The 14,513-nt window shown below is 43.5% G+C and overlaps 1 protein-coding gene across 2 annotated transcripts in view; it reads left to right on the top strand.

Annotated features, from left to right (window-relative positions):
- ADAMTS12 (ADAM metallopeptidase with thrombospondin type 1 motif 12) overlaps positions 1-14,513 on the top strand; it is a 788,736-nt gene that overhangs the window by 489,064 nt on the left and 285,159 nt on the right. For both annotated transcript variants that reach the window (XM_082272461.1, XM_082272462.1), the window contains exon 7: positions 9,988-10,137. In XM_082272461.1, the coding sequence (XP_082128587.1) occupies positions 9,988-10,137 (150 nt within the window). The remainder of the gene's footprint in view (positions 1-9,987; positions 10,138-14,513) is intronic.

Below are 14,513 nucleotides of genomic sequence, written 5' to 3'. Positions count from 1 at the left end.
CTGGCAGCGCTGCAGCGTAACTTCGGCCTTCCCGCTCACCGCCTCATATGTGACGTGCCCACAAGGTGGAACTCCACCTTGCACATGCTGGAAAGACTGTGCGAGCAGCAGCAGGCCATAGTGGAGTTTCAGCTGCAGCACGCACGCGTGAGTCGCTCTGCGGAACAGCACCACTTCACCACCAATAACTGGGCCTCCATGCGAGACCTGTGTGCCTTGTTGCGCTGTTTTGAGTACTCCACCAACATGGCCAGTGGCAATGACGCCGTTCTCAGCTTAACTATCCCACTTCTATGCCTCCTTGAAAAAACAATTCGGGCGATGATGGAAGAGGATGTGGCACAGGATGAGGAGGAGGAGGAGGATGAAGAGGTAACATTTCCAAGGCTTTCAGGGCAGTCATTCGCAAGGGGCTCCGAGGGTGGGTTCCTGCACACGCAAACGCCAGGGACGCAATTGTCCAGCAGGGGCACAGTTCTGGAGGATGAGGAGGATGAGGAGGAGGAGGAGCTGGAGGAGGAGATGGAACCATGTTCACAGCAGGGTGGCACCCAGGCCAGCTCATGGCCATCACTGGTGCGTGGCTGGGGGGATACAGAGGACACGGACCATACACCTCCCACAGAGGACAGCCTTTCGTTGCCTCTGGGCAGCCTGGCACACATGAGCGATTACATGCTGCAGTGTCTCCACAACGACCGCCGAGTTGCCCACATTCTAACTTGTGCTGATTACTGGGTGGCCACGCTGCTGGATCCCCGTTACAAGGACAACGTACCGTCCTTAATTCACTCACTGGAGCGCGATCGCAAGATGCGCGAGTACAAGCGCACGCTGGTAGACGCCATGCTGCTGGCATTCCCATCTGACAGCGGGGCCACAGTGGAAGCACAAGGCAGAGGAGGAGGAGGAGGAGGTCGCCAACGCAACCAGGGCACCGCCAGCACCTCAGAAGGCAGGGTTAGCATGGCCGAAATGTGGAAAAGCTTTGTCAGCACGCCACAACAAACAGCAGCACCAGCAGCTCAGATGGAACGTCTTAGCAGGAGGCAGCATTTTACCAACATGGTGGAGCAGTATGTGTGCACACGCCTACATGTAGTGAATGACGGGTCTGCCCCCTTCAACTTCTGGGTCTCCAAATTGGGCACATGGCCTGAGCTTGCCCTTTACGCCTTGGAGGTGCTGGCGTGCCCTGCAGCCAGTGTATTATCTGAACGGGTATTTAGCACGGCTGGGGGCGTTATAACAGACAAGCGCAGCCGCCTGTCCAGAGACAATGTGGACAAGCTCACGTTCATTAAAATGAACCAGGCATGGATCCCACGGGACTTTTCCGTACCTTATGCAGAATAGCAATGGATACCGACCTTACCCACCCATTGTTCCATTTTTGCTCTTTCTCACTCTTTTGGGGTGTACCCTCATTTAAAATTTGTGAAAAGAAGCAGTGTTGGCTACCTCGTCCTCCTCCTCAGGGCCAGATTAATGTAGGGGCTATTGGAGCTGCAGCTCCAGGCCCCTACCTTTTATATAGGCCCCGGGTTGGCCATATTCACTGTTACCGCTCTTCTGTCACTTGTAAACACAGAAGTCTGGCTTCTATGCTCGCTTCCCCAGGCAGCACCCTCAGAACCTCCCCACACAGCGTGAAGGCCGGACAAGGAGGGACAGTTGGCGATGCATGGATGTGTTTATGGGCTTCAGAGACAGCATCCCATGTTGAATTAGGCATGCATGGCTGCACCCTTCCTCCTCTGGGTGCATGGCAAGGCACGGCCCTAAGGCCCTTCAAAATCCTCAGCACCAAGCCCATGATGCTGTTAATCCGGCCCTGGTCCTCCTCCACCGCCGCTTCCACCTACACCGCCCATAGGTGTGCGCAGCCTATTGCATTAAGGTGTGCACCCCAAAGTTGAAATACACATGCATGTGTTTGCCAGCAGGGAGAGTAATGTATCGGGGCCATGTACCTGTAGGCAAGGAGAAATAGAGCAGAGCAGGTCCCAGGGAGATCTTTCCCATCTCCTCACTGGCAATGCTATGTGCCCTAGGTGATTAGGGTGTGCCCAGGCACACCCAGCACACCCTGTGCGCACGCCTATGTCACCGCCACATCCACCACCACCTCAACCTCCCTCCTACTCCATATGGGCCTCGTCCTTCAGAGATGAAGAAGAACATTGTTTTATTTTTCTGTTTTTTTTTTGTTGTTTTAAGTTATTTCCCTATCCACATTTGTTTGCAGAGCACTTGCCATGCTCTTAATTACGTTTTGCTGCCATTTGCAGCACTCTAGCCCTTTCCTTTGGTGTTTTAGAGCCATTTTAGTGCCTTAAAGTTCGGGTCCCCATTGACTTCAATGGGGTTCGGTGTCCGGGAAAAGTTCGGTAAAAGTCCGGGACACGGACCCGGACTTTTTTTTAAAGTTCGGCCGAACCCGTCGAACACGGACATCTAGGTGTCCGCTCAACCCTAATTATGAATGCAAGTTTTGCCACAGTATATTCATTTTTTATAGCACTTATTCATTTTTATAGCACGTATATATATATATATATATATATTTTTTTTTTTTTTTACCTGTTAGCGCTGTCTATATATGTTTTTAGTTTTTAATAGGTAAATATTCATTCTGCTCTTTGTACAGTCTTTCAGACAAAAATGTAATAAAAAAAAGTCTTTATTCTGCCTCTTGCCAAGTGTCATGGCCTGCTCCACTGAGTCTTGATTTCTTATTACACACCCTAAATATTTGAACTTCAGCGAGCAATTCATGCTTATTTTCTATGGCAGACTTGTTTTTCTTTCAGTCCAGTTGTAATGAAGAACTACAACATTTAATGGAATTTCCTGGCAAGTGTTTATGGTTGTCGATCAACACTTGTTCCTTGACATGCTGGCTTTAGTCTTCTATAGGTCAGGATAAACAAGGTGAAAAGTCGATGTCTAATGATAAAACCTCATCTCACCTTACTTTCATTTTCCCAGCTGACATTAGCTGGGAAGGCGAGTTTCCATTCATCTCCCAATAAATCCATATATACCTTCATGAGCCTATTGATCGAGGGGCACTGTTAATTAGGAATATGGTACATTCACCATTACTTTTGATTAGCTGAAGCAGTAAATAAGCTGTAGTTGGTTAATTTTCATTAATTCCATCAAGGAGAGTAAAAAAAGCTATTTATTTACTGATTGCAATCAACGAACTGCATTGTGGTTTATAACCTAAGTGTCCTAGTGTAATCAGTTGAGAAAGGGCACATGAAATAGGACATCTGTCATTTGACAATAACCTTGTTTCAAAGCATCTCTTGGAATCTCTGTTCTTAAAGGGAATGTTTAGCTTTTCAGTAGGTTCTTATACTTACACACTTTATGGTCATGGTTTGTGGACACCTTACCATCTCACCTATCTAAATGGCCAAATGTACACTATATTACCAAAAGTATTGGGACGCCTGCCTTTACATACACATGAACGTTAATGGCATCCCAGTCTCCGCTCTAATTCCTCCCAAAGGTGTTCTGTTGGGTTTAAGGGCAGGACTCTGTACAGGTCAGTCAAGTTCCTCCACCCCAAATGCACTCATCCATGTCTTTATGGACTTTGCTTTGTGCACTGGTCCAAATAATTGGGTGGAGGGGGAATTATGGTGTGGAGTTGTTTTTCAGAGGTTTGTCTAAGTCCCCTAACTATTTTCATTGGCAGTATTTCCTTATACACATATACAGACTACACCTGCACATGGCTAACTACTTTCTAACTGAGCGACTTTGCTTTAAGTATTAATTAATATCTACATATCCAATTAATCTTTTAGACATTCGGTGGCCCCTATCTTCCATCTGAGAGGTCCACATTTATGTTGTTATCCATTCTCAAATTTGGTTCCCTATCCTTGTCATACCGGTCCTGGTCCTGAGGAAGTCTGGTCCGATCTGCAATATCCCCATGGATTAGGTGGACCCACACCACCAATGGGGAATATTTGGAAGGGGTGCTTGTCTAGCAGGCTGTTTGGGTCAACCGGATTAACATTTGCCAAAGTAGACTGTCTGTTATATGGGTGAGCACTGCCATTTTACCAAAAATCCATGATTGTGAATACATATTACATAACAAAATTATATTGGTGCACAATGTGATATGTTTGTTTTTTCTTGTTTAATTTTTCTCTAAGATATAAGGATACAACATCACTATGATGATTCCTGAAGAAGCTATTTCTTATTCAATTGCGCAACGCGTTGAACTATATAGGATGTCCTTGTACTATGACGGCTACAGTTTGTAACTTATGTTCAACAGTTAGTTTGATGTTTTTATCAAAGATTTAATAACATTTCTGAATTTTATTTTCATGTGTGCTCATTCAAGTCAATCCATACCCTTTAAAGTCCGATAATTCCAGACCCACTGTGTTTAGTTGGTCCTTATCTACATATACACAGTGAGGCCTGTCTCTTTTTTCTTTGTCTATTTGCCAGGGCATTCAGCCCTTTGTCGTCACCAGGAATGTTGCCAGCGAATGCCTATGAATGTGCGGTGAATCTATATAAATTCAAACATTTGAAGATTCCTGGATTTGATCCCATAAGGAATTTTCGAGTCAGATCCTGTGAGCAGGACTGGGTGAGATCTGTAAAGATTGATTTTTTGCAAAAAAAAAGAGTGCTGTCATCCAATGTCTATGGGCTCCCGTACTCTTTATCCTTATAAGAACCCAGCCAATGCCTAATGGCTGTACCCTCTTTCACACCCAGGAGCATGTTTATAGTGTAGTGAATTTGACTTTTACAAAACATTCACTTGTGGTGGATCAATCACTGTGATTTACAACACGTTCACCAGTAGAATTCACCTACAATGAATGTTTGGTGAATGCAAGATTAACGGCTTTAAAAATATAAATACCTGGATGCTATCCATACTTTTACAGATGCCTCTAAGTCCCGAACCAACAATAGTCTTATTAAAAAAAAATGCCCAACGGACTTGATTTCCTTCGCAAATCCAACTTCTCTTATATGTCACTACCGCGTCAAAACAAACCATGGCTAAGGCCTGGAAGTCAACTAACCTACATCTCCTTGAGACAAAACAGAATAACTCAATTTATGATCCACAGTAAAATAGAGAATATGTAACTTGATTGAGTACTTAAGCTTTTGAAGGTCTGACAATAGTGGATTTATCACTTCTTGCCCCCGGACTTTGATCATTTCCTATTAGAGCTTTGACCTGGTCCCTCGGGCATATCAACCGTGCCTAAGCACAGTATGAGTGTGTGAAGCTTTGACCCCCAATTCACCCCCTATTTTCTTCTTACTTCTTTTCTTCTGTTTTCCTGTACTCTGCTCTTTATTCTGTACTTAATGCTTACGGATAGCAGATTATGCTCCACTTGCTCTGCATCAGGGCTCCTAAAGGTTTTTTTTTTTAAACCTGCAAGGAAAAGTTATAATGTGAATGCATGCATCGCATACTAGCACATTATGTGACACACACCTTAAAACTAAGCCCTTCAGCGGCGTGCTGTCACCACTGACAGGGTTTCCATGTTCACCCGGTCTTTCTTCCCAGTTGGCAGGCTTCGGTCCTTTGATTGGATTAGCCGAGATGAAGTCACTTCCGTGCGAAGCCATTGTTTATGACACAGGACTCTAAAGGAACAGCATGGGTATACCGTTCCTTTGTATATGCTTCGGTGCACGCTTAGGAGATATTTACTGTACCTATAGGTAACCCTTATTATAGGCTTACCTATAGGTAAAAATCAGGCAAGGGAGTTTACTCCCACCTTAAGCGTAAATTTACTCTTGACTCGGGGTGCCCTCATTGAATTAGCATCGATTGTATAAAGTATATCACTCCAGGATTTATTGTTTACGTTGTTGATTATATCAATGAAAACCTTTTTGCTCTTCCATTATTATAAGAGTGCATGATAGAAAACTTTTGAATTGATTTGAAAAATGACTGTGCACTGTTCTTCTATTACAATAAAACTATTGAACAAGAAAAATATAAATACGATAATGTTTATCAGTAAACTTTGATACTGTTTAATGAAAAAAAAACAAAAACAATGAACCCATTAGGGCTGTCATGCTATATTTTATTGGATGATACAAGTGTGCCATTGACAAGGTATTAACTTAACTCAGTGTATAGATAATGTCCCAAGACTCAACTGATTCATAAAGATCTATTGTTGCTTATTATGCAGACCCATGTATCACTATACTGATAAATGTAAGCTTTCTCTCAAGGCTCTGTGTGCATGCTGATACTTTCCATACATTATAGTACACAAGATGAGTAGTGCTTTAAATTTTAAAGAACAATGGCAAATAAGCTCATCAGGATTCGGCAGACCACAAAGCATCAATGGAGGTTTTATGATGTGCTGCCAGAATTAATGACGATGATGCTAAAGAAATCCAATATATTAGATTCCTAATACAGTAAACATATTTTTCTGATGTAAAGCATATGTTCCAGGAGTTGGTAAATCATGGTATATATTTAATATGAATAGATATCATCTTGTTTAATGCACAATAGCATTATAAGTACCTCCACAGGGTATTGTTAGAGATTATTTATGGTTTATGCAGTTAGCTTGGGGGCAAAACAGCATATTACCATTAAAATATGGAAAAATAGGAAGGACATAGAATGTGTTTTATTTATTATTACCTGATTTGGGAAATATTACAAGGGCACCCTTTCCCTAATTCCCTAATCCTTTCCTACAAGTTGTGTTCTCAAGTTCGTTTTGTTTCCTCTGTTACCTTTCTTTTAAAATGTATATTTTAGGGCTCATTCACACTATCATCTCATTCACACTGTTGTTGCCTCCCCACCACCTGCTTTAACCCCCTTGAACCCTGCACTAGTGTGCCACAACCACATGCATTGCACACAGTTGCGGGGAGGTTGAAGAGCGGCCAATTCACTTGAAAACATCATGGGGAATAATTCCTGCCAGGGCCGTGAAACAAAGCATCATGGCCATGGCATGTAAACATCCCTGTCCGGGGCACCTACAGCTAAAGCGGTTGGGTGGTGGTTAAAAGCAGTACAGCAGAGGCTCAACCATGGGGTTTTACTTCCCCCAACTGCTAGTGTGAATGAGCCCTTACAGTGGTAAAAATAATTATTTGATCCCCTGCAGATTTTGTAAGTTTGCCCACTTACAAAGAAATGAAGGGTCTATCATTTTTATCATAGGTGTATTTTAAATGATAGAGACAGAATATCAACCAAAAATCCAGAAAAAACACATGATACAAATGTTATAAATTGAGTTGCAGTTCGGTGAGTAAAATAAGTATTTGATCCCCAAGCAAAACATGACTTGGTATTTGGTGGACAAACCCTTGTTGGGAAGCACAGAGGTAAGATGTTTCTTGTAGTTGGCTACAAGGTTTGCACACATCTCGAGAGGGATTTAGGTCCACTTTTCTTTACAGATCTTCTCTAAATCCTTAAGGTTTCTTGGCTGTCACTTGGCAACTCGAAGTTTCAGCTCCCTTCATACATTTTCTATAGGATTAAGGTCTGGAGACTGGCTAGGCCACTCCATGACCTTAATGTGCTTCTTTCTGAGCAAATCCTTTGTTGCCTTGGTGGTACGTTTTGGGTCATTGTCATGCTGGAAGACGCACCCTCGACCCATCTTCATTGTTCTGGCAGAGGGAAGAAGGTTCTCATCCAAGATTTTACAATACATGGCCCCATCCATTGGCCCCTCAATGTGGTAAAGTCAGCCTGTACCTTTAGCAGTGAAACAGCCCCAAAGCATAATGTTTCCACCTCCATGCTTGACTGTAGGGATGGTGTTCTTAGGGTCAAAGTTAAAATGTTTCTTTCTCCAAACACGGCAAGTTGAGTTAATGCCAAAGAGTTCAACTTTGGTCTCATCTGACCACAGCACTTTCTCCCAATCCTTCTCTGAATCATTTAGATGTTCATTGGCAAACTTTAGACGGGCCTGTACATGTGCCTTCTTGAGGAGGGGGATCTTGCGGGCGCTGCAGGATTTCAATCCATGGCGGCCTTTTGTGTTACCAATGGTTTGTTTGGTGACTGTGGTCCCAACTGCCTTTAGATCATTCACAAACTCCTTCTGTGTAGTTCTGGGCTGATCACTCACTTTTCTCATGATCATTCTTACCCTATGATGCAAAACATTGCATGGAACTCCAGACCGAGGGGGAGTGATGGTTATTTTGTATTTCTACCATTTGTGAATAATCACTGCAACAGTTGTCTCCTTCTCACCAAGCTTCCTGCTGATGGTCTTGAAGCCAATTCCAGCCTTGTGCAAGTGTTCATTCCTGTCCCTGATGTCCTTTGACAGCTCTTTGGTCTTGCTCATGATGATGAGGTTTGAATGGAAGAAAGAGATTCTGTGGACGGGTGTCTTTTATACACATAACGAGTTATTGTGAGGAGCACCTTCTTAAATTGACAGGACTAATCTGTGTACCACATGAACACATAGTGTAGCCAGTCTGTGGGAACCAAATTTTTTGTTGGTTGGTAGGAGATCAAATACATATTTTACTCACTGAGCTGCAACTCAGTTTATAACATTTGTAGTGTGTTTTTTTGGGTTTTTTTTCTGAATTTTTGGTTGATATTCTGTCTTTATCATTTAAAATACACCTATGATAAAAAAATCATAGACCCTTCATTTAAGTTTGCCCACTGAGCTTTGCAGAGCGTAATTTCAGCTCCCCCTCCTATATTATAGACTTTGAACAGATGTAGAGAAGAGGAGACTACAGCAAAACGGGTACAACTTATGCTGGAGGATTTGTTTCAGCTCTGTGTATTATATGAGGCCAGTTACTTCACTGGATATATATAAGGGTTTACAACCACTTTAAGAAAGAACTAAAAAAGCAGCTAGCTCAAAATCAGAGATGCAAGCTTAGTAAAAGTAGAAACCAGAGAAAGAAAGTAAGAGAAAAGAAAAAAAAGGGGGAAACCAGCTCTATTTTCAGCCATCCAATTGCCACTCTACAATTCAAATAGGGAACTGTATATAGCATACCCATGAGTTCCAGTTCCAGTTCCTCTTAAACTTCTAATTTTTGTCTTTTAAGATACTCACTAGTTTTGCATGGAGCATAGTTTGGGAAATCTTATTTTATTTCTTAGAGCTTTCAACCATCATTGATTTTCATGCTTTAGCTTTGGACTTTTTTTTGTTTCCAGGAGCATATACAACTGTAGATACACACTATATGCATTTCAATTGTGTGTGCTGAAAATTCATCTTTAAAGCGGCTCATGGCTTAGTAAAAACATACCCAAATCCAGGACACTCCTAACCTTAATGTCCACAGACTATGCCGGCTCCTGTAACTAATCTCCACTCCTAAATGAAAGTATAAGAAGATGAAAAGTTGCACTCTGTAATTAGTGCATTCTTGATATTTTATTTGGTTGACAATAAAGTAGCTGCATACATAAGGGTTGATTTACTAAAAGCAATTAGACTGTGCACTTTATAAAGTGCAGTTTCACTCTGCAAGTGCAGTTGCTCCAGAGCTTACTAAATGAGGTAAAGCTTCACTTTGCAAAGAATACCCAATCACATGCAAGAAAAAAAAAAAAGCTTTTTTTGCCTGCGCATGATTGGATGATGGAAGTCAGCAGAGCTTCTGCTCATTTACTAAGCTTTGGAGCAACTGCTCTTACAGATTTCAAATGCACTTTGCAAAGTGCACAGTCTATTTGCCTTTAGTAAACCAACCCATAGTCTCCACTCCAATAACAACACTCCCTAATTGTGTTTCACCCCAATCTATGTGACTACTTTATCCTCAACACAATTAAAATATCAAGAACAAGCTAATTACACAGTGCGGCTTTTCTTTACTCATGGACTAGGTTATACCCTTTGGGTAGATTGAAATGAAATGCCTGGAATGTATCATCCACTATTGATATTTTTTCCCTAGGAAAGATCTCTGTGCAGGAAGGAACAGTCCATGTGAAACGCTGGGCCTGTCTCACCTCTCCGGTATGTGTCAGCCATTCAGAAGCTGCAACATCAATGAAGACTCAGGTCTGCCTATGGCTTTCACCATTGCACATGAAATTGGACACAGGTAAGGCCAGGTTGTATTTTTCATCATATCTGTCGCTAGTCCAATCAATGCCTGGTGCTGCAGTGTAAGGAGGTAGTGCCAAGCCTCGCAATATGCAAACTTTGATCGTGTTTTATTCATTTTGTTTTCCCCTTCTGTCCATTTCTAGACATTTGTGGGTGAACTCATTCAACTAAAGGATAAGGGGATGCAGGGAAAGATGAAAGGAGCCTGAAGACACTTTATAGTTCAGGAAATATAAAACATTTTCACCTTTCTCTAGTCTGCTGGTTAGTACAGTAGAAATGTAGCTCTAGATATAAAATACATTGTATTTTCTCTTTTTTAACTACTTCAATACAGGGCACTGTGACACTGTCACCCCTTCCTGTCCAGGCCAATTTTCAGCTTTCAGTGCTGTCGCACTTTGAATGACAATTGCGCGGTCATGCAACATTGTACCCAAATTCATTTTTTATCATTTTCTTCACACAAATATAGCTTTCTTTTGGTGGTATTTAATCACTGCTGGGTTTTTTATTTTTTGCTAAAAAAACAACAACAAAAAAAGATCAAACATTTTGAAAAAAATGTGCACTTATGGGCAATGATAGGTGGTACTGATGGGCAGGCACTGATTGCCATAACTTCTGGACTGTGATAGGTGGCACTGTTGGGCACTGATAGTTAGCACTTATGGGCACTGATAGGTGGCACTGATGGGCACAGACTGGTGTCACTGATGAACACTGTTGGGGCTGTATTGCAATCAGGGCACTGATGATCAGTACCCTGATTACTTTACAAGTCTTCCCTGTGGAGGGATGCTGCTTATCAGCTCTCCCCACCTCATACTCTGTCATACTTAGTGTGAGAGAGGAAAAGCCAATAAATGGCACTTCTTTGTTCACATGTGATCAGCTGTTATTGGACACAGCTGATCACATGGCCAAAGAGCAGCAGCTCTTTGCCGAGATCGGGGCCTCAGCGTGTCCCAGGAACGTGGCCAAATCGGGCGCCATCATATGATGTTGCCCCAGAACAAGAGCCCTCCACCCACCGCTCCACCAATATTTAACGGTGGGTAGGAAATGGTTAAGTTTATTATAAAAATAAAAAAATATCCTTAAATTTGTAGCGCTACCCCAGAAGGAGCCGCTTGGTAATTTGGGCTCTCTTTTCTGACCTGACTATTAGAACAACCTCAGCCCCTCTGACACACCTAGTTACTGCAAGCACTTACCAGAACTCACCTTTAACTCAGCTGTGAATTAGAACCAGGAAATATACACAAGACTGTTTAGTGATAAACTCAATGTATTGGCATGGGTTAGATCAGGGATAGGCAACGGTAAAGAGGTGAAGATCTACCTGAACAACATGGGAGAAGTCAAAGATCACTGAGTACAGTGTCGCCTCCTCACACCTGATTTAAACCTCTTATTACCGTACTACCATGTTGCAATCACGTGCATTCATAGGTTTAAATCAGGTGTGAGGAGGCAAAGTATCACCTGTCAAACACACTTGGATCGCTTTTCAGTGAATAAACCCTTGGTTGCATTCAATAGCAGCACCCTTAGGACTCATTCAGACATAAAGTTTTAACCCCTTGTTTGCTGCACTGCACAAGATTGCAGGGCACTTGCAGAGCGGCCTCATTCACTTGAATGGGTCTTGCTTGGCAGGTGCTGCAACCACCAACCATGCCAGGGCGTATAACTACTGCTGCAGCTGTGAGATGCGGATATGACATGTGTACACCCCTGGCCTGCAGCTTAAGGGGGCATGGTTGGGGTGGGGGTGGTAAAAACATGTATTAACTGTGGGGTTTTACCACCCCCAAAAACTGCAAATGTAAATGATCCCCCTATAAGGCTGCTTTCACACTGATGTGCTGCGGTTTACCTAAACCGCTGGGTTAGCTACACTTTGCCATAGACTTCTGTTATATCCTGCAGGTGTGGTGCACTTTCTGAAAGCGCACCAATGGCAATGGCTAAGTGCAGCAAACCCGCAGGAAATCTGCAGATACACTGCACCATGGTGTGTAACCTGTTACAACTCAGTGTGCTGCTCAGGCTCTCTGCAACGGGTTGTTTCGGATCCTCAAGCATCCACCACTGGGAGTGCTAGTGCAGGATGGAGCTAGTCCTAGCTTCTGCTGCAACTTAAAACGAAAGGGGGGGAGGTTCCTCTAGCCGAACATCCATTTTGTCCCTAGGATCGGTGTGAAAGTGGCAACCTCATCTGGACTCCAGCCAGACCATGACCCCAACGCATTTTATTCTGCCCCTCAGAGCTTAGTCATTGCCCCATGAGTAGGCTCCAAGGGGCAGAGTAAAACACATTGGGGGTGGGGCCTGGTTAGAGTTTAGGCTGAGGTTGCCACTTTCACACCGATCTTAGGGACAACACGGACTTTCGGCTACAGGGACTTTAGTCTTAACTTAGAAGAGAGTTCTGTACCACTGGGCTGGAATCAACTCATAAATCAGTCAGTAATAAACAGTACATATAAGCATTAACTGCGATGTAAATAATAATACTAAAGCTAGTCTAGAGTGCACTCTGGGAGAATTGCTAGGATATGGTGCAATGTACCCTGAGATGTACCTGAAAGCATAAGCAATAGGTGAAGGTCTCTGTGTAGCAGCTGTAAATGAACAGTCTTTAGTCCTAACTCTTCAGGCCGCTAGGGTTTGGGCCCAGTTGTACCACTGGTGCACCTGGGAATCATCCCAGACAAGCCTGCAGGCAGCAATAAGGCTACTATATGGCTGTATGGTCAGTTCCTAAAAGACTCAATCTCTCTCTAGTGGCAGATAGTAAATTACCGCAGCAGTTCACCAGTCCCAGCGTGATTACTGCTTAATATTACTATCCAGTCACACACAGCAATAATACAGTAACAGGGATAATATCAGCGCAAAAAGATATTTAAAATTCACAAAAAGCAGCTGCACTCTCAGGTCAACAAACAACACCCGTGTAAATTCTATAACATAAAATAGAGCAGCGCTAGCAGACATAAACTAAACACAAGAATGGGACAAAATAAATTAAATATTTGATGTTAGAGAAAAATGTCCATGCAAAGCCCGTGGAAAGAACAAGTGTCATGCACTCTCTCATGAAGGACAGACAGGTGCGCTAGTGCACTACCGACCACCACCATACGAAATGGCCTCTCACCTCCAGAGCACTGATTGTAAGCATATATCAAACGGGCAATCACTGGACGATCATCCACAAATGTAAGGGAAGACAGCTCTACTCCACCGCACCTTAAGCAATATATGTCCCTGGATAAGGCTCTGGACTGCTGCTCCACTCAGGACCATGTAATGGGGAACATAAAAGCAGACAAGCCCATAGTGCAATACTGACATATACTTTATTTGCTAGGTGCACACAAAGACAGCCTCTTACTTTGTAGTTGTGTAAAAACGGCAATAGTGATCACAGCGGTGCTGGCGGGTCATACAGACAACCGCGCCAGACTTCCAGATAGTAGCAGGTGACGTCAACGGCTCCGCCTTCCTCCCGAACGCGTGTCGTCCTCCAAGGGGTGGAGACTTCTTCTTCTGATACCGCTGAAGAAGTCTCCACCCCTTGGAGGACGACACGCGTTCGGGGGGAAGGCGGAGCCGTTGACGTCACCTGCTACTATCTGGAAGTCTGGCGCGGTTGTCTGTATGACCCGCCAGCACCGCTGTGATCACTATTGCCGTTTTTACACAACTACAAAGTAAGAGGCTGTCTTTGTGTGCACCTAGCAAATAAAGTATATGTCAGTATTGCACTATGGGCTTGTCTGCTTTTATGTTCCCCATTACATGGTCCTGAGTGGAGCAGCAGTCCAGAGCCTTATCCAGGGACATATATTGCTTAAGGTGCGGTGGAGTAGAGCTGTCTTCCCTTACATTTGTGGATGATCGTCCAGTGATTGCCCGTTTGATATATGCTTACAATCAGTGCTCTGGAGGTGAGAGGCCATTTCGTATGGTGGTGGTCGGTAGTGCACTAGCGCACCTGTCTGTCCTTCATGAGAGAGTGCATGACACTTGTTCTTTCCACGGGCTTTGCATGGACATTTTTCTCTAACATCAAATATTTAATTTATTTTGTCCCATTCTTGTGTTTAGTTTATGTCTGCTAGCGCTGCTCTATTTTATGTTATAGAACACACAGCAATAAGTCCACTCTCTACTCTGCACCCATGTGACTCTGACTGTCGGTACCCCTGAACTCAGCACTCTGGATCCTGCTCAGGCTGCCAATATGCATCAGTGGTGCACACTGGAGAGTAATGTGCACTTTCTGATCTTCCTCTTGGCCAGCGGAAGCTGAGTTCTGTACACCATGAGAAAATACAGCTCTTTCCCCTCCTCCTG

This window comes from Pelophylax lessonae (assembly GCF_965119305.1).
Source record: "Pelophylax lessonae genome assembly, chromosome: 1".
NCBI classification, from domain to species: Eukaryota; Metazoa; Chordata; class Amphibia; order Anura; family Ranidae; genus Pelophylax; species Pelophylax lessonae.
Note: the sequence above shows the minus strand (reverse complement) of the source record. Positions and strands in the feature narration are given on the sequence as shown.